The 18,843-nt window shown below is 36.4% G+C and overlaps 1 protein-coding gene across 1 annotated transcript; it reads left to right on the top strand.

The window, feature by feature from the left end:
* Positions 1-7: 7 nt before the first annotated feature.
* Positions 8-18,525, top strand: LOC144650497 (dihydropyrimidinase-like). Its single transcript, XM_078510187.1, has 19 exons — positions 8-129; positions 3,905-3,999; positions 4,965-5,038; positions 5,579-5,689; positions 6,348-6,425; positions 7,261-7,347; positions 8,384-8,445; positions 8,696-8,776; positions 8,906-9,019; positions 10,504-10,666; positions 11,200-11,269; positions 11,815-11,915; positions 12,304-12,344; positions 12,468-12,551; positions 13,449-13,535; positions 14,037-14,129; positions 14,432-14,518; positions 15,262-15,433; positions 17,397-18,525. The coding sequence occupies exons 1-19, from the start codon at positions 115-117 to the stop codon at positions 17,483-17,485; spliced, it is 1,704 nt and encodes a 567-aa protein (XP_078366313.1). The 5' UTR covers positions 8-114; the 3' UTR covers positions 17,486-18,525.
* The last annotated feature ends 318 nt before the right edge of the window (positions 18,526-18,843 follow it).

The raw sequence follows: 18,843 nt of genomic DNA, 5'->3' as shown, positions 1-18,843 counted from the left end.
GCCCCTCCGGACACACCCACAATCCCACGCGTTCCGTGCGAAGGTCTCGCAATCGCGCGCTTTTCTGTTCCACGTCTTCCACGTCTTTATTCTCGGACAAGGTTCTGCTTGAAAATGGCCTCTGCAATGGTAAGTTAACGTGTTTTGAGGAGTCTGACCTTAACGTAAGTAAAGCTAGTGTATTCGCGAATCGAACTGCAAACTTGAATTGTGGATCAATGCCACAGACCGAGAATCGAATCGAGGTTGTCAGTTCCCTATTAACCCGTTTGCAAATTTATGAATCCCGGTAAACTAAACAGCTTTTAAACGGCTTGCTACAATTTGCATGTCACTTTTCCGAAATTGAGCTACCGCAAATTGATGTTTAGCGTAAGATTTCGTATTTTGATGCGTTAAAAATAGCTTGTCTGTTTTCTTCAATAGCTTTGAATACCCCTTTTGTAAACAACTTGCAGGGACATGCGAAATCAACTTGTTGTGTTCAATATTCCATTCGACGTACAACAGAACGCTCAACCATGTAAATTTACACAGTTAGCTTAAATTCTTTTAAAGATCCACGGAGATAACGAAGAAATTTTCTCCCCGATTTTGAAGATCGTCTTTATTGAAAGAGCTTGCACTTGAAACCCCAGACGCTCTATGCTATAAATTATTAAAGTTTAGCTGTTTATTGTTCAATTCAGATGAAGCTTTTACTTCAAATCTTTAATTTATGGCTTTGCTGCAGCTTTTGAATTTATGCTAATTTCGCGCTAATCTGTCAAATTCTTGATCTAAATTCAAAAGCTACATGTAAGCTTTGTTCTGGGTTGTTTGAATTCTCGAAATACGATTTTTTGTGTCTCAACTAAGCTTCTACTTTTGTCTGATAATCTTGACAAGAAAACACAATGCACAGTAGGGTAAAAGCGTGCTTTGGCGAGTTAGTTTATTCATTAATATTCCATATGTCACGCTTGTGGTCGACAACTTTAATTCATGTAATTAACAGTATTGATAAATTACTCTTTGGATTTAATTGATTGTGGCCATTCTAGTGATAGTTATAATTTTTATCCAAGCTGAAATATTAACGTGGTTTGTGCTTGTTAGAGATAAAAACTATTACAATACATGTATACATGTACGCGGTAGTTTAAAGAGAAAAGAAAGTGATGAATCTTCAGGGACAAGATTAAACCAACAAATGTATTGAACTGTGAGTGTATATGTTGTTACATTTGACACCCATGTCATTTTTAAAACGGTCACATCTACAGCTGTATTTTTTAGTGACGCTTTATGGCATTCACATGTTGGTTAACGAAACAGGTCAGGAAACCACATTGTTTTGATAACGACGTCAAAAGTGGATCTTTTCCAAAACAATATGGTTTCACATGCAATGCACAATGTGCACAATGAATTCACATATTGTTTTATTTTATTCTTAATGAAAGAACAATACTTTAAATTCAAATCTGCACTATTCAAATTCATTTTTTACGAGGTATTTGAAATGTTTAATTTACCATAAACTTTTTTTTCTGCAGTTTAATTATCATCCTTTCATCCTCCTCCTTAAAGCTGATTTCCAGTCCGTACTGCGCAGACTCGGGGTTTGTTTACGTTTTTGTTTTGAATTCGTTGAAACGTTACACTTCGGTGACAGCATACATGACGTTTTTTAGTCCGCCATTACAGTTCGTTTCGTTCAAGAAGTTCCGATGAGCTAAAACGTCGGTTTGAAATAGCGTCAAGGTTCTTCTACTCATTATTATTTGTTCTGCAAGGATATCTGGCGTTAATAATGAAGAAAAAGGTAAGTTTGTCGCGGAATTTTTAGTTTTGCTTGTAAACATTCCCTTCGTGTGGGCTCACATAAACATTGCAGCCGAGATTGCGCAGTACGGACTGGAATTCATCTTTAAGTCTTACCATTCTCTCTCTTTCCCTCCCTCACGCTGACTCGTTCCCTCTCTTTCACCGTCCATCTTTACAATGTACCTCTCTTACTTCTCTCTCCATGTGCCCCAAGGCTGATATTGTAAATTTACAATCACAAAACATGCAGCAGTTAATGTATTAAGGAGATTTGGTAGCTACTTGTAAATTAGAAGAGACAAACAATTCAACCTTAATTTTCAATGAATACTGAAGTATAAGGCAGTACACATGTACATGTACTTGCACAATACAAGCTAAGGCAGGCTTTTAGGACGGATTAAGAAAGGATTAAGTATTACAACTGAAGTCATTTTAACAGAGCCAATAGATAATTAAGATATTGCATTAGTTCATTGAGTCCCTTAAGTACCTTGTCATCTGAATTTGTTCATGTACATGCAGCTTTTAAAATGGATAACATTGTTCAAACAGATGATTTTAAGAACTCTAGTAAGGTAATAAGTAAATATTAATTGCAATGGTGCATGGAATCCATTTGTGCTCAATATGTCAATATTAGAGAAATTTACTGGTGCCGGCCACTTATTACATTTTGAAACTCAACTTCAATGGTATGAATTTGCACAACAGTTGTCTACAAATTAATGGCAAGAAACCATGTGAATTTTAGCATAATGATAATGATAATGCATTTATATAGCGCATTTTCCATGTGTATATGTTCAAATGCGCTTTACATAATTATTATACTGTAATTTTAAGATACAATTGTAAAGGCCAGACCACAACACCGGGAGCTTTGTGCCCTACTCTTTGCGAATAGTGTGTGGGTTCTTTAACGTCCCCTGTTAGAAGACTGAAGATACAGGAGACGGGATCTACGGTTTATCGTCCTTTTCCAAGAAGACTAGAATGTCTAACCATTTGCAGATGTAATTACAAAGGCAGCACATTCTCCTCAGTTATTTTAAGACCCTGAGTGTTGGTCCGGTCTGGGGTTCGAACTCACGACCTCCCGCACAGCAGTCCGGCGCTCTACCATGTGTGATTTACAATAGTCAAACTGTAAAACTGAACCTATAATCCCATTAAATTTTTCCAAAAAAATAATCTTGTGGTAGCATTTTTAATTTTCTTTACATTTCGTTTTGTAATTGTTACCAGAGTTCCTATGGAATATCTAAAACAGTTTTTTATGCCTTACATGCTACAAATGAAGTGTACTTGTAAATCAAGGGAACAGGTCCTGTTCATGTACATGTACACGTAGATCTAAAACAGTGATACAGTCAACTCTCTCTAAGACGGACACCTTTTGGACCGGCCACAGCTGTCCATCTTAGAGAGGTGTCCGCTCTGTAGAGAGTCAAGGTAACACAACACCAGTAATTCTGAGTTAATAAAGCTAAACCTTTGTACAATGCAACAAACCTTTGCTAACTGCAACAAGACTAAAATAATAAAAGGACCGTATTTGCTTTGCAAAAATTGAGAGCTTCTACAAACTGTAATACTGTAAGTAGAGAATGACCTCTTTAGCGTACATATACGTTAGCAAAGAAGTAATCCGTTAAAGCACCGTTGTTTGTGGTTAGTAAGCTTGGTACATTGTATACACGCATCCTTAGGGCACTGACTAACTTTGCGAAGTTTGGAAGTATTTTCACTAATAAAAACATAATTAAAAACACTTCTCAAGTGTTCGTTAATGATTTCAAAGTGTGTGTCTGTTGTCCGTCTTAGAGAGGTGTCCGTCTTATGGCGAGTTTGGTTACAGTAAAATGACTGAAAAACGGCAGGGACCATCACCAGGTGTCCGTCGTATGGAGGCGTCCGTCTTATAGAGGTGTCCGTTAGAGAGAGTTGACTGTAGTGTAACTCCCATAGAAAAATACATGTAATGTTTGGATGTGGCATCTGTATATGACATAATTATATGAACACTGTAGAGATCAGTTCTTGTTTTATTACCAAACAATGTTTTTTTTCTATATGTTTTTTTTTTTACCAGGCACAGAAAGACCGCATCCTTATAAAGGGTGGAATCGTTGTCAATGATGATGACATGATTGAAGCTGATGTTTTCATTGAGAGTGGACTGATAAAGTGAGTACAGAAATACATGTACATGTACTGTATAAACTGGCATGTTCTGAATACTGCGAGAGTTACTGACTCATTTTATGTGTACATGTAGTTACATGTATGATCAGTAAGGATCAACAGCTTTTTTTGGAAAACTCTTATTGATATATTCACGTACTGTACATACATGTACATTATGTGTGTTGTAGTTTAGTATGGATTTCAGGTCAAAATGATTTCAACTTAGTTTGATTCCTACAATATATTTTTATTGTTCTAGATTTAATACTGTATACTGTAATCAAAAACAAAGGAAAGTAGAATTCAAACTACATGTATTGACTTTAAGATTTTATTGTTAAAGTTTAAGGCTATCCATGGTCTCGCTCCGCCTTACATTACCGAACTTATATCTGTTAGGGATACTGGTGGTAGATACAACTTAAGGTCAAATGATGGAATACTTTTAAACTTTCCTACTATCAAGTCTTTTATTACCCTGGGTGACAGATCTTTTTATATGGCTGCTCCAAAATTATGGAATGATCTTCCCATTTTTATTAGAAAGAATTATTTTATCTGTAAATACAGTAGTTTTAAAAAGTACCCTAAGACTCATTTGTTTTAGAAGGCATTTTTAAGCTAATTTTTATTTTTTATTGATTGTAATTTTACACTTATCATGTATTTTAGTATTTTTATTAATTTTAGGGCCAGTTAGTAATTTATATTTTTATAAATATTGTAATGCGCAAGTGAAATCCTTGATTGATACTTGTGCAATATAAGTTCATTAATTATTATTATTACATGTAGTTTGAAATTATTTTGACCAAAAAATTATTTCAAAACTACTGTACATGTACAACATACATGTACACTGTATACATATGCCTGTATCAGTGATAATTCTATGAAAATTTTTTGTTTTTATTGTGAGTATGGTATTATTTTTATTTACATTACTATGTATGTACTTTCTTTAGGGAAGTTGGTAAAAATCTTGTTGTTCCTGGTGGAGCACGAGTTATTGATGCTCAGAAAAAACTTGTCATGCCTGGTAATGAATATTAATAATTATTTAATAGTTTTAATAAATGTTTAATTAGTAACACATGCATCCCTGTTTGGATTTTTATCAACCAAATATTAACCAGTTACAAGGGATATGTACAATGTATATATAAGTCTCTAGTATAGTTACGAGGGTGGATTTTGTAACAGGTTTGCCACAGGCCAGGAAATGAAAAAAAAAATTCTTCCAGATTAGTGAAAAGTCAGGGAACTTTATTTTAAGTCCATAAAAATTGACATTTTAAAGAAATATATCACTGGTGATTTAATTCAATTAATGGCTGGAAGAAACATTTCAGGTCAATGCGTATCAGGGACAGGTCTTTTTTAGAAGCCGGAGCTGAAGGCCACTGCTATATTTGTCATTTTGAATTTATTTGGTCAGGGAAATTTTTTATTTTTATCAGGGAAAAGTCAGCGTATTTTGAAAACTTAGGCTGTGGCAACCATGTTGCAATGATACTGTTATAATGTCAAAAATATCTGCTGCTTTTGTTTCATGTGCATATTTTACATGTATCTTCAGGTGGGATTGACAGTCACACCCACATGCAGCTTCCGTTCATGGGTACAGTCGCTATTGACGACTTTTACTCCGGCACAAGAGCGGCGCTGGCTGGCGGCACCACCATGATCAGTGAGTACAAATGCAATATCTTACATGCATCATTTGAAGTGGCTTATCAGTAATTTTATAGATACTACATGTCATAACTGACTTTTAGTTAAATGGTAATTATAATGCATAAATCAGTATGTGGTAAATAATCAGAGCAATGCCCTACCAATACTGTAATATTGTATGCATTTAGTGCTATCCATTGAAAGTTATAAATAAAATATTAATTAGAAAAGTAAAAAAAAATCCTTGAATTCATTATATGCAACTTTTACACTTTTATTCTTTACCACGATATCACTTGCCACTGAAAATGTACAAGTACAACTTTAAAATTGAAATAAAATAAAAAAAATTGAATATGGCTTTGTTGCCGAGTCGAGAACACTATGTAAATTGAACTGCAAACTGGCTGAGGCAAAACCCAGTCTTTTGAAAAGTAATACATGTACATGTAGCAGGTACTCTGTGTTCATACGTATGCATGTACCTGAGTCTCCTTGTCTGATTATACTGTACATGACATTGTATTACTGAATGTATTAATTACGAGGATTTACTTGTATATTACAAGTGCACAGTCTACAAGCTGTGGTTAGTTCGATGTACTGTACATGTAACTGTCATTTTTCAAACACCTTTCAATAGACATTACTGTTCTGTTCCATTTATACAGTTGACTTTGTCATCCCCAAAAAGGGTGAATCACTGTTAGAGGCTTACGAAACCTGGAGGCAATGGGCAGATGAGAAAGGTACTAGTGTTTGTACAGTTCATAGCTTGTCAGTTTTGTGTGCTATAAACAAAAACTTTTCTTAATCTCAAAAGATAAGGTGTTTTTTTTTTTTTTTTTTTTTTTGTGAGCCAGTTGTACATGTGCAACATTCCTCTGAAACGGAACCAGCTCTGAGATTTTTATCAAACTTTGTGTACAATGGTTGTTTATTTTATAGGAACTTAAAATTTAATTTTGAAATAAAAATGGGTTCTCATACTCGTTTAGGAGCAACTGTACATGTATATGTTGTGGTTTAATTTTATCTTTGGTTTAAAATTTTTGAAACCAGTTTGATTTTCATTTCCCTTTGTTTCAGATTATGATAATGAACATAAGACAATGGAAAATAAAAATCAAGCTGGTTTGAAAAATTTTAAACCAAATATAAAATTGAACCACAACATATACATGTACATACACATCTTGTTTATATGTACATGTAATAATTCCTTAGAATGTTGTGATTAGACATTCAGGTTCACTTACAAAATTTATGTTTCTGATGAATGTTTCTTATTTTACACTTGGAATTGGTTTATGCTTATTTTACAGAAAGAAAGTTATTGCTCATTCAAAATGAGAAAAAAAAAATGATAGTTTACCATATGCTCTAACCATAAAGAAAAAGTCCCCATTTTTTATGGGCACATGTTAATCACACAGGAACTTACAGTGCATGTACATGTATGCTCAGTAAGGATGTGCGATGCAATACATAATAACAAATAGACATAAATTAATGAGTTACATTATGTCTCTTTCACATGTACTACCATTACAGCAGTAATTAATTTTGTTGTGTTTATTGTAGTGTGTTGTGATTATGCATTCCATGTTGCTGTCACTTGGTGGAATGATGAGGTTGGTGAGGAGATGGAAACTCTTGTCAAAGAGAAAGGTATCGAGCTGATTATTGTTTTCTTTTTACCAAGTATTAGAGCTACATTTATGCACATACCAGGGTTGTCAGTGGGTCTTTGAATAGCAGGTTCCATCCAAAAAGTAGGCGGCTACCAAACACTCAGAACTTGATAACACACACAAGGAACTGAACTACTAATATTCGAAGTAGCCGGTGCAATGTTCGGAATAGCCGTTGAAATGCGCCGGTTGCCGGCTTATTTTGACAACCCTGACATACAGTACAAAAGTCATGTACATGTATACTCACTCAGTGCGCGCCCAACACAAACCACAACTCCTGTTGTTTGGCCTGCCATAGTCTTTTTCAAACCATGGCTTATGTAGCACTGTATCTGTTCCAGCCTTCATGACAAGCACATGCACATACATGTACAACTTCTTAATGTCCCTTTCTTCTTTGTAATAATTACAAATAAAGTTAGCGTGGCTGAGTGGTTTAGGGCCCTGGTGTTGTAATCCGGAGGTCATCGGTTCGAGGCCTGCCCTTGCCACTAGCTGGATTTGTTTCTTGGTTGTCCCGAGTTCAAATCCTCGACCACACTTTGTATATAGCCAACTGGTCTGCCTCCTGCCAGTTGGGATTTTTAACCTTGTTATATTCATTTATAAATTATTTGTTTCCTCAGTTTCAGTGGCATGCCTGTAAACTAGCTACATGTATCTCGTTGAGATATGAAGCTAAGTGCATGACCACTATAAACACATATTATTTTATTTTTAATTTTTTTTATTAAAGGGATATTAAGTCTTGAGCAGTTTTCTATGTTTACAAGTGTTTTACTTCCCTATTGATATACCTGTAACAAAATGTTTTCTTACAAACAGCACATCCTGATCAAAAAGCGTCCTTGCCTGTAATGTCCTTGATCTAAATTTCCTTTTACCTTCTTTTTTCTTACATGTGTAGAGTTTAGAAATCAAATTTAGCACTAAACCTACATATAAAAATAATTTCCTCTGCTAGCAGGCTTAAACAAAAACCCTTTTTTACCTGTTCTTTTACTCCTCAGGTATAAATTCCTTTAAAACCTTTATGGCGTATAAAGATGTTATGATGTTGACGGATGAAGAGGTGAGACAGGCCACAAGATTTCTAAAGGCAGCTTTACACGGTACAATTTTGTAGCATGCAACATGCTTACAACAGGCCGAGGACACGAGTTTGTCATGTAAATCAAACCTACAACTCGCTTATGACTGTCGCATGCCTGTTGCGACAAAATCTGTTGCATGCAACAAAATCGTACCGTGTAAAACGACCTTAATAAGACTTTTCTTGAGCAGACATGTACTCTAATGTTTGTTTTCCTTGTCATGGGCAGATGTACCACTGCTATAGCAAATGTAAGGACATTGGAGCTATTGCACAAGTTCATGCTGAAAATGGGACTCTCATTGCAGAGGTGAAGTACATTTACAATACCTAAGTAAAAGTTGCTGAACTTAACCTTTACCCACTACATGTACAGTAGGTGCACTATGCGTATCAACATCAATACAGTGCCCATAAATAAGACTTTATTTTTCTGTAGAATGCAAAGAAGATGATTGCTCTTGGAATCACTGGTCCTGAGGGACATGAAATGTGTCGCACAGAGGAAGTGGAAACAGAAGCTTGTGTGAGAGCTATCATGATAGCCAACCAGGTCTGTTGAGTATCTTAAGCTTTGATTTGTTATTGACTGCATGAGTACTGTAAACTGACTCACCTGAGATATCTATGTTGTGGTTTAATTTTATGTTTGGTTTAAAATTTTTCAAACCGGTTTGATTTTTATTTCCCTTTGTTTCAGATTATGATAATGAACATGAGACAATGGAAAATAAACTGGTTTGAAAAATTTAAACCAAACATAAAATTAAACCACAACATCTACATGTATGCATACAGACAACTTATAATACACGATACACTACATGTATTTTGTTTGACATAGAAGAAGATTTATTTCAAAACAGTAAAACTGATCAAAACCCATAAGATATAAAGCTCTCTGCCTACTGTATGGGGGGGCGGGGGATTTTATGTACATGTTCAATCATCTTTACTGAAAATCGCGTAGGAAATTATGTATGATACGCCAACTAGTGATCTATCTTGTTACTATGAATCATGTGTTTTGTATACAATGTATGTACATGAGCATGTATTCAGCGAAAACCAGTTGAAGCTATTATGCAGTGCTAATGTGAGTCAAATAACAAAACCTACTATAAGAAAATTTTGAAGATTTTTTTACATGGTGGAAAGAAGATATAAATTTTATGTTCGAGTGGCAGAAACGATATCTCACGAGTGAGCGTAGCAAACGAGTGGGATATGTTTTTGCCACGAGAACATAAAATTTATATCTTTGAGCCAACGTGTAATGTTCTTTTTATTATATGGAGACCAGATGTAGTTGAAGTTGCCGATTTTTATTTCATTGTTTTCGAAGAATCAAGCCAGTTTTACAAATCAGCGTTCGTCTTCATAGAAAACCGTACAAAGCAGTCATGCCCAGGATATAGAAATACAAAGAACTGAATTCTGATCAAACAAAACAACTTGTCAACTAAATAACACATAAGAACTGAAAACATTACTGACTTTGACTTGAATCCGATGTCTTGATGGCTGATCAATAGTTTTCAACTGCTTTTGTTCTCTTCTTCACGACATCTTGCAATGGTGAGATCCCTTGCGAAGAATTCCCCCTAAAAACCTTGAAATCGTCAAGGTTTTAATTATCGTGTACTCATTCTTAACTTTGGAAAACTCATTCTTTTTCGTTGCTTAGTTAAACAAATTAAACCTTTGTGTCGATGCTTGCTAACAACAAATGACACGAAACCAAGTTAATTCAGCAAAATAGAAATGACGCGAATCGTGACATCAATATGCCATATGTCACTCGCAAGAGTGTCATACGGTCAAAGACATACGGTCCCGGATGGAGTGGGGTATGGAATCTGCGAGTTGTTTAGTTCTCAGTAAAACACTCTCCTCCATATAATAAATATTTTTACTTCACATACATGACTGTAGTTTATTAAATATTTTATTTTTCGTACATGTTCAATCCCCATGTGACTAGCTTTTCTCTAACTTGTTAGAGAAGGAGACTAAATTATGCATTTTTGCTTGCAGTTAAACTGTCCACTTTACATTGTCCATGTCATGAGCAAGTCTTCAGCTGACGCTATTTGTGATGCTCGTCGACGAGGCTGTGTTGTTGTAGGAGAGCCAATTGCTGCAAGTTTAGGAACTGATGGAACAAAGTATTGGCACAAGTGTTGGAGACATGCAGCAGGTATAAACAATAATTTTTTTACATTAAAAATAAACAGTTACCTGTATATATTCTTTGACTTAAAAACTTAGTTGAGTTTTTTTGAGCGAATAGTCCACGAGGCACTGCCAAGTGGACTATCGCACTATTTCAGTAGACACTAAAGGACCCCATTCCAAAACCTACAACTTTTATGTTTGTTAAGCCAAAATTCAAGAATAAATTTCCCTTTTAGTTAAGAAAAAAGCATACTATCTATCTATCACAGAATGGGCAACAGTTAGATGACGGTTTAGATTTGCAGATTATCAAATAATTATGACACATTCTTAAATTTTTTAGTGCTATCATTGTTTGCATTGTAGTTATGCAACGTTCATGTACATGTACATGTTACCACCGTTTGCATTGATACATGACTTCAGAAATGAAAACACCTGCAAAAGTTTCATTTGGAAGAATACTATCAATCAGAGTTTGAAATGATGTTACCGTATTATTTAGGACTCTTTTTAATGTATTTTGTAAGTCTGTTGTCTTGGTGTTACTTGCAGGGCATGTTATGGGACCACCCCTAAGACCAGACCCCACGACTCCTGGATACCTCATGGATCTTCTTGCCAAGTGAGTTCTTTAAGGTCGTTAGTATCGCATTGCACATCCTTACTGTGAATAACTTCACCGATGATTGATATGCACAAACAAAAATGGGGGCTTTTTCTGTATGTGCCGGAGGGGTACATGTAAATCGCCATTTTCCCATAGACAAGTATGTTGACCTACAATTTTTTCTCCCAGTTTGTATTGAACAACTTTCGTTTTGAAAAATAAATGTAGACCAATTGTAAGTGTAGAGTCAGAAAAACATTGTCAGAAACCAGAATTTGACAAGCAACCTTGAATTATCATGATGGCATTGTAAGAATATACAACTGTACAAGGTGCTGATGCTCCGAAACAAGTATGGTATCCCCCCCCCCCCCCCAATTCTATTTCAGAGGAATGACCAGAGTTTTGTTTGCCTTTAGTTCAAAGCTTTAAAACCAGTACAGTGCCATAATTATTGGGCAATTGACCCATAAGTACCCGTTTAGAAATAAATGGTTAGTACATTTTACATGACAGTGTTAAAATTATTGATGATTGATTTGTTTGCTGCATTTTTTTAGTGATGATCTTCAGCTGACAGGGACTGACAATTGCACCTTTAATGCCAATCAAAAGGCTCTTGGCCAAGGTGATTTTCGGAAAATACCAAATGGAGTGAATGGTAAGAATCGTTAATACCTTTGATGTAAAAATGTAAGCCTTTTATACATGTATGTGTGAGAAAATCAAGGCTGCAAATAGTTTTTTTTTACTTAAAAGGACATTATGTCCTACTAAGACACCATCTTGGTCAGAAAAACAAAATTGTGGTCGGACAGAGTTTTTCCATTGTTACCGTAAAATGATTTATGATAAAATAAAAAAAGATCAACATTGTCCGGGCATCATGTCTGACCACACTTGGGGATTCGGCGGACATGAGCAAATTTTGATCGGCCAATGTCCGATGACAGACTGTTATTTGCAGCCCTGGAAAATATAAAATACTATTCAGTCTTCACTTAAACTGAATATTGATTCATACTTATTGTTATCCTTATCTTACACAGGTGTGGAGGATAGAATGTCTGTAATTTGGGAGAAAGGCGTGGTGAGTGTGCTAGCTGCAAAGTGGTGTTCATCTTTGTTAAATTACATGTAGTTTGTACATTGCTACACTGTACTCTGAGGTTATTGCTTAAATGCATTGGTTAAAATTGTCTTTCTCTCTCAGGCGTCAGGGAAGATGGACCCTTGCCGTTTTGTTGCAGTTACCAGCACTACAGCGGCCAAGATATTCAACATCTATCCACGAAAGGTAACGCGGGAACATTAACGTGTCAAAATCGCTTGAGTTCAAACGCAAACTGAAAGATTTTCTACGAGTGAACAAAGGCAAAACGATCTTTATATTTATATTAATTTATAATATCTATTTATGTTTATTTATTTACCGTATTTAGTCGATTAAGCGCCCTGAGCGCTTATTAAATTGAGGGTGCATGGGTGCTTATTCGAGGCTGGGCACATTAAATTTTCAAGTTTTCAAGTTGTACGTTTATTTTTGCAAGAAAACAGTGTATAATAACTAAACGTAAAGATGTACCAAAGCTGAATTTTAAATGTTCATTGAAAGTATCCGTAAAAAAAAACTAAAAAACTCGGTCTTAGGGATAGTCTCTTAGTAGTACTTAGTCAATTTTAATCTCAACTTCAACAATAATCAAAATTCCCTTTTGCGCCCTCATTATAAGGGGGGTGCGGTGGGCGCTTATTCGAGGCTGGGTGCTAATTAACTTTTCCTACCTACAGGGTGGGTGCTTATTCGAGGTGGGCGCTTATTCGAGGTTGGGCACTTAATCGAAAAAGTACGGTATAACAACTTTATTCAAATTAAAAAGAGAGAAAATAATAATATTGCAAAATGGTGCTGGCAGGGAGGAACACAATCCTCATATAGAGCCGACCCTCTAAAGAAAAAACAAATATAATAGTAACATACATGTAATTATATAGTTGCAAACAAATCAGCGACCTTTCGAGTAAGACAAAATCTTTGAACTTCAGTTGACAGGCGATGGAAATAAACAAAATAATCCTCTTGAGTTCACATAATTAATGTTGAAAGAAGAACTTTGGCAGGTCGTTAAATTATGTAATTTTTAAAACTGTGGTATCATTGCATCTCTTATACTGTGTACTGTTCTATCCTAAGGGTCGTATTGCTCCAGGATCTGATGCAGATGTTATAGTTTGGGACCCAGAAGCTACTCGGGTTATTTCTGCCAAAACTCATCACCAGGTTAGAGATACATCTGTAAGGCTATCATAAGCATTGTGACTTTTTTTTTTATTATTATCCAGTGTATAAACAGTGTTTCTAGCTAAAACTAGCCTGTGTACAGCCGTTCCGCTCCCCTCAAAAAGGCTAGCTAAAACAGACGGCGATGATAACAAATCATTCGTGAAGGAGAAACCATCAAGGTTGAAAATCTGCCCTGTCCAAAAATAAATAATTCACAATCGAAGAAATTTGGAGGGTAATCGTATTGGATTTTTCGTGAAGATTGTGCAGTCTCGCAAGTACGTAAAACTCATCTCCTCGAAAATAACGCAATTGTCTACCTTTTCTACAAGCTACAAAGTCCATTTAATTTGAAGGGAACTGAAAATCCTGGTGATATGATGTACGATACACCCAGAATGTCCATTCCTCGTTGTGTCTGCCCATATTCATAAACACTGTTTTCTAAAATTATACCGCCTTACTAACGTTTTTGCGTGACCTTTATTGCCTAATCAGGCGGTAGATTTCAACATCTTCGAGGGAATGGAGTGCCATGGAGTAACAGAAGTCACCATTTGTCAGGGAAAAGTGGTTTATGAACGCGGCGAGGTTAGTTCAGATTTTTATAAATAGAGGAAGTTTACTGTAGCGAGTAGTGGAAAAGTTAAACTTTTGTTCGTTCGTTTGCTCGCTCCTTAGCTCACTCCCTCGTTCGTTCGCTTGTTCGTTTCTTCGCCCCCTCGCTTGTTTGTTCGTTCTTTCGTGTGTTAGCTCGCTGTTCGTTCGCTCGCTCGCTCGCTCGTTCGTTCGCTTAATCGTTCGTTCGTTCGTTCGTTCCTACGTCAGTTTACTTGCTCACTCGCTCGTTCGTTCGCTTGTAGCATGATCTCATTTCTTTACTCTATTTTCAGCTCAATGTGGTTCGTGGATCTGGACGGTTTATTCCCACCCCACCCTACCCCTCGTACATGTATGGCAGGATCTTAAAGCGAGATACGGTGAGTTTGGCAGTACATGTATGTAAGGATGAGAATTCAAACAAAAGCCATTGAGTGGCATCATCTTGTGGTTGAGGGTTTTTTTTTTTGCTTGATTTTTTTTTAAATCAAAATTAATCTGTTCCTTGGCATTCTGAGGGTTAAATATGATTTCTAGTCCGTACTGCGCAGACTCAGGGTTTGTTTTCATTTTTGTTTTGAATTCGTTGAAACGTTACACTTCGGTGATAGTGTACATGAAGTTTTTTAGTTCGCCATTACGGATCGTTTCGTTCAAGAATTCACGATGAGCTAAAACGTCCGTTTGAAATACCGTCGAGCTTCTTTTACTCATTATTGTTTTGCAAGGATATCTGGCGTTAATAATGAAGAAAAAGGTAAGTTTTGTCCCGGAATTTTTATTTTTGCTAGTAAACATTCTTCTGAGACTCACAAACATTGCAGGCGGAGATTGCGCAGTACGGACTGGAAATCATCTTTAAATATATGGATTAAAGCATTAAAAACATGCGGATCTACCTCTGAAGAGTAGCAGCTCTCGTTAACTTGTAATTCAACTGGTCCTCTAGTGTAGCAGCTGTTATTGTTTTTAGGGCTATGGGCATTGTTCCTGTTGTTTGTTCTCTTGTTCTCTCTATCTAAGGGTACCAATCCATTTATGCGAGACCTTTTGAGAGCTACTACTTACAATGTTAGAATACGGACAAGTGTTGCACTTATTCAAATCAATGTCTTCATTTCAGACTCGTAAGCTTACCAAAGTTGAGAGGGAACCATACAACGGTCCTGTTATCAGCATACCCTCTTCAGAGCCCCCAGCCATTGTGTCCCCATCACAACGCAAACAGAAGTTCCAGGAACAGAAGAAAAGTGGTGCCGCGAGGGACCTTCACAAGTCTGGCTTTGAGCTCTCTGGTGAGTGAGCACCAGGGCCCTCTCAGGGCAAAAGGCTTGGAAACTGGCTTGGACGTCATGTCGGTGGTCTTGAAATGTCACCGGAATACAATGTTAAATCTGATTTATTTTGGGTCAATATGGTGAATGATAATCTTTTTGACAGCCGTTATTTGGGGGTCACGCAATACCTTTCCGTTACCGCAGAGAGGCGTTGTGTGACAATTCAAATACCAGCTGGCAGGGAGGCCATATGCATCGTGAAGAACAAGAAATAAAATTTGCAATGAAGCTGTCATAACATCGCATATACTTGCTCTATAACGTGCTGTCTGCCACATTATAAGCCTTGCAGTGCCAAGATCAAAATGTTAATTCTCTTTCGGTTTGTCATAAGTCAGATAAGTTTCTTTCAATGGATGTTCTGAGAATTAAGTGCTAAATCAAAACAGTATTTCATTCAGCGGTTGATCATTTTTGTAAATTCTCCCCACCATTCTACCTTGGCACTTTGATGATAGTCTCAGGAGAAATTAGATTTTAATCATGCTTGAGAATTATGGGTTGAAATAAAATTTAACTCGTTAAAATAGCAACGGTATTTTTAGTTTTCTGTTTTGCTTTGTTGCTTGCGACTGTGATCAGTCAAAAAAATAACCGCTCTACGATCATTTACGCGTATCATTTTTTTCAAATCTTTTTCTTGTAGTTTCGTTATTAAAATACTTTTCACTACACCTGTGGAAGCCACCCCTTCTCGAGACTTTTTCAGAGCAATTGTTCCTGGTTTGCTTTTGTTTTAGTTTTTATTTTTGTTTAAATTTTTTTTAATTTATATCTTCGAGAACTGTTCAGAGAAAAAAAAAATCAAGAGAATTTCCCTTACAGAAATTGCCAAACGATTGTTATAAATCGCGGAAGTTGTAAAAAAGAGCACTGAAAAAAAAAAAACAATATAAGAAAGAAAGTCGCACCCCCTTCTAACTCGCGTTCTAAGAACCAAATCTTACCACTGCGCTATATGGCAGACAGCACGTTTTAGAGTGAAATTTAAGTGATATATTTCACTGGTTCTGCAATATGTTTACACCCCGTCGGGAAGACGTCTCTATCCACATGCCTTCAGACAGTGGGTTGGGGCCCGCCCCCTTTTTTAAGAGATAACAATGGATAATCTTAGTTTGCTTGTTGGTAAAACGATGTCTTTGTCAGCTTGTGTAGTTCTCTGTTTTCAGCAAACGTATACGATTACCTGGAATTATATTTATATACATGTAGTGTGATGCAATTTTGTAATTGCAGAGTATCAATATACTAAACAATACTTACAATTTGTGAAAGATTGAAGTAGACACTGCCAGTTTACTTGTACTATCTGGTACCATCTACTACAAGCGGTCACAGGCAACGGGTACATGTAGCATGCAATCAATGAAAGACGTTACCGTGTTATCTCATGTTGTGTGTTATCAGTTGAAACCCTTCCCTTCCAAGGAGCTGTTTACTTTGCTTACTGCTCTACAGTGTACCTCAAACATTTTCGTTCTTATTCTCGTTTTAAACAGCGTTTTAAAAGGAATATGTTATATTTCTAGGCATCTGTGGAATCAATTCAAAGAGTTTAATATAGTCCAGCGCTTAAAATTACGCAATGTATACCCTGGGTTTTAAGAATGCCTTAAAGCGGAACCGGAAATGCGCGAGGAGAAAGTTGTTGGTGCCCAAGCTAGACGCAAAGTCGACTTCAGTATTGCGAAACACAAAGGGACGTTACAGGGATGGTTTAATAGGAATATGCGCAACAGCATAAAGCGAAAACAAAATCGCATCATGTGCACACAAGAAATAAAGCAGGGAAATGTAGCACAGTTTGTTCCTACTACATGTCGCTGCGTCATTTTCCTGAAACATGTTTTTAGCACCTTAAAAATCCCGGAGGTAAACTTAACGACCATATTTTATAATATTGTTTTTTTTTTTCTAGGTAAACAAGAAGACGATGCTGTACCGGGGCGTTCCTCTACACGTGTTTGTAAACCCCCTGGTGGAGGCTCATCGCTGTCACTGAGCTGAGGACACTTCACTATCGTCTACATGAAGCTTACTAGAACTCAAGTTTTTAATGGTAATTTTGCTGCCACCTTTTTAAAGTCGGTAGCTGTAACGCATTCACTCAGTAACAAGTCAAGGGATGATATTTTTCAAAGTAGCTCTCCTTTTTCTGGCTTTTATCAAACGTAAAAATACTGTGTTCTCGAGCATAGATTATCTCTGTTTGTAGTCAAGGCTACTATGAAAGATTTTGTTTTCCAGTTAAACTAGTATAACTTGTAAACTAGTAGAGACAGGTTTTGTCTGCAAGGCAAACAAGGAGAAGCCGGTTTTGTTTATTAGCCAAGACAAACTTTTTTCCGGGCGTGTTTTTTAAACTGATTTTAGGCTTGCTAACATGACTATTCAAAGCCCTGTTGATCACAAAGTGCTTTGCGCTTGTGAAGGGTGCGATTAATCTTTCTATTCAATTTTTTACAGTTTCCAGTGATTTCTTTGCGTCTTGTATTGGGACTGTAAAGTTGGTTGGCGTATTGCATTTCGTTTTGCAACGGAGACTAACACTTACGTAAAGGGTCCCAAGTTTTTTTTTCTGGATCGGGGATAAAAAAAAATTCTTAACATTTCTCAATTACCTGAAATCTTAGCAAATTCCTGTTTTTTATGGTCTGAATTACTGCTTAAAAGTTTTGATAACGGAATGCGGGTCTGCTTATTTATTAGTGACAGTTCTTTTAAATATTGCTGATTAGTTAAGTGCAATAACTAATCCTTTATGACCTACGCTACGGTCTATAATAGCAGTATCCATGATACGAGTGCAAACCAAGTACCTGGTCAACTTCCTAATACAAACAACAGCCTTCGTTTTTTTTTTAAGTATTTTATGGATAGTTTTTCCTATTTTGAGTCATTTATAGTTGTGCTATTCATTGAGAATTTCACCTAAGGCTGCATGTGCAAGTCTTTATACAATTTTAGAAATCTTTTTATGTGAATTTTTCAAAATTCTGTATGTCTTTGTTGGAACTAGTGCAATAAATGTTAATTGTTGGAAGATGTACTGTGGTCGTATTCTAAGTTTAAGAAGCGTAATAGCTCCGAACTAAATACTGTTACTTCCCCCCCCCCCCCCGCCCGCGCGCGCTCTTGCTTATCTCCCTCCCCCCCCCCTCCCCGATTTTTAGCTCATGTGTCAAAATTAATAAAAGTACAGTGGATCCTCGATATAACGAAGGTCCAAGGGACTGGCAAAATATGGTCGTTATAACGAGGTTGGGTTATATTGAGGTGCCTTTTTATACATTTCACCATAACAAGGGAGAAAAATATCGTTCGTTATATCGAGGACTTCGTTATATAGAGGCTCGTTAAATCGA

Source organism: Oculina patagonica, chromosome 4 (genome assembly GCF_052425735.1).
Source record: "Oculina patagonica isolate OP01 chromosome 4, crgOcupat, whole genome shotgun sequence".
Classification (NCBI taxonomy): Eukaryota; Metazoa; Cnidaria; class Anthozoa; order Scleractinia; family Oculinidae; genus Oculina; species Oculina patagonica.
This window is presented reverse-complemented; position numbering and strand designations above follow the sequence as displayed.

Coding starts and splice junctions, on each gene's coding strand:
- LOC144650497 (XM_078510187.1), top strand. Junction 14,130..14,431: donor TGGTTTATGAACGCGGCGAG/GTTAGTTCAGAT, acceptor CTCTATTTTCAG/CTCAATGTGGTTCGTGGATC. Junction 15,434..17,396: donor GTCTGGCTTTGAGCTCTCTG/GTGAGTGAGCAC, acceptor TTTTTTTTCTAG/GTAAACAAGAAGACGATGCT.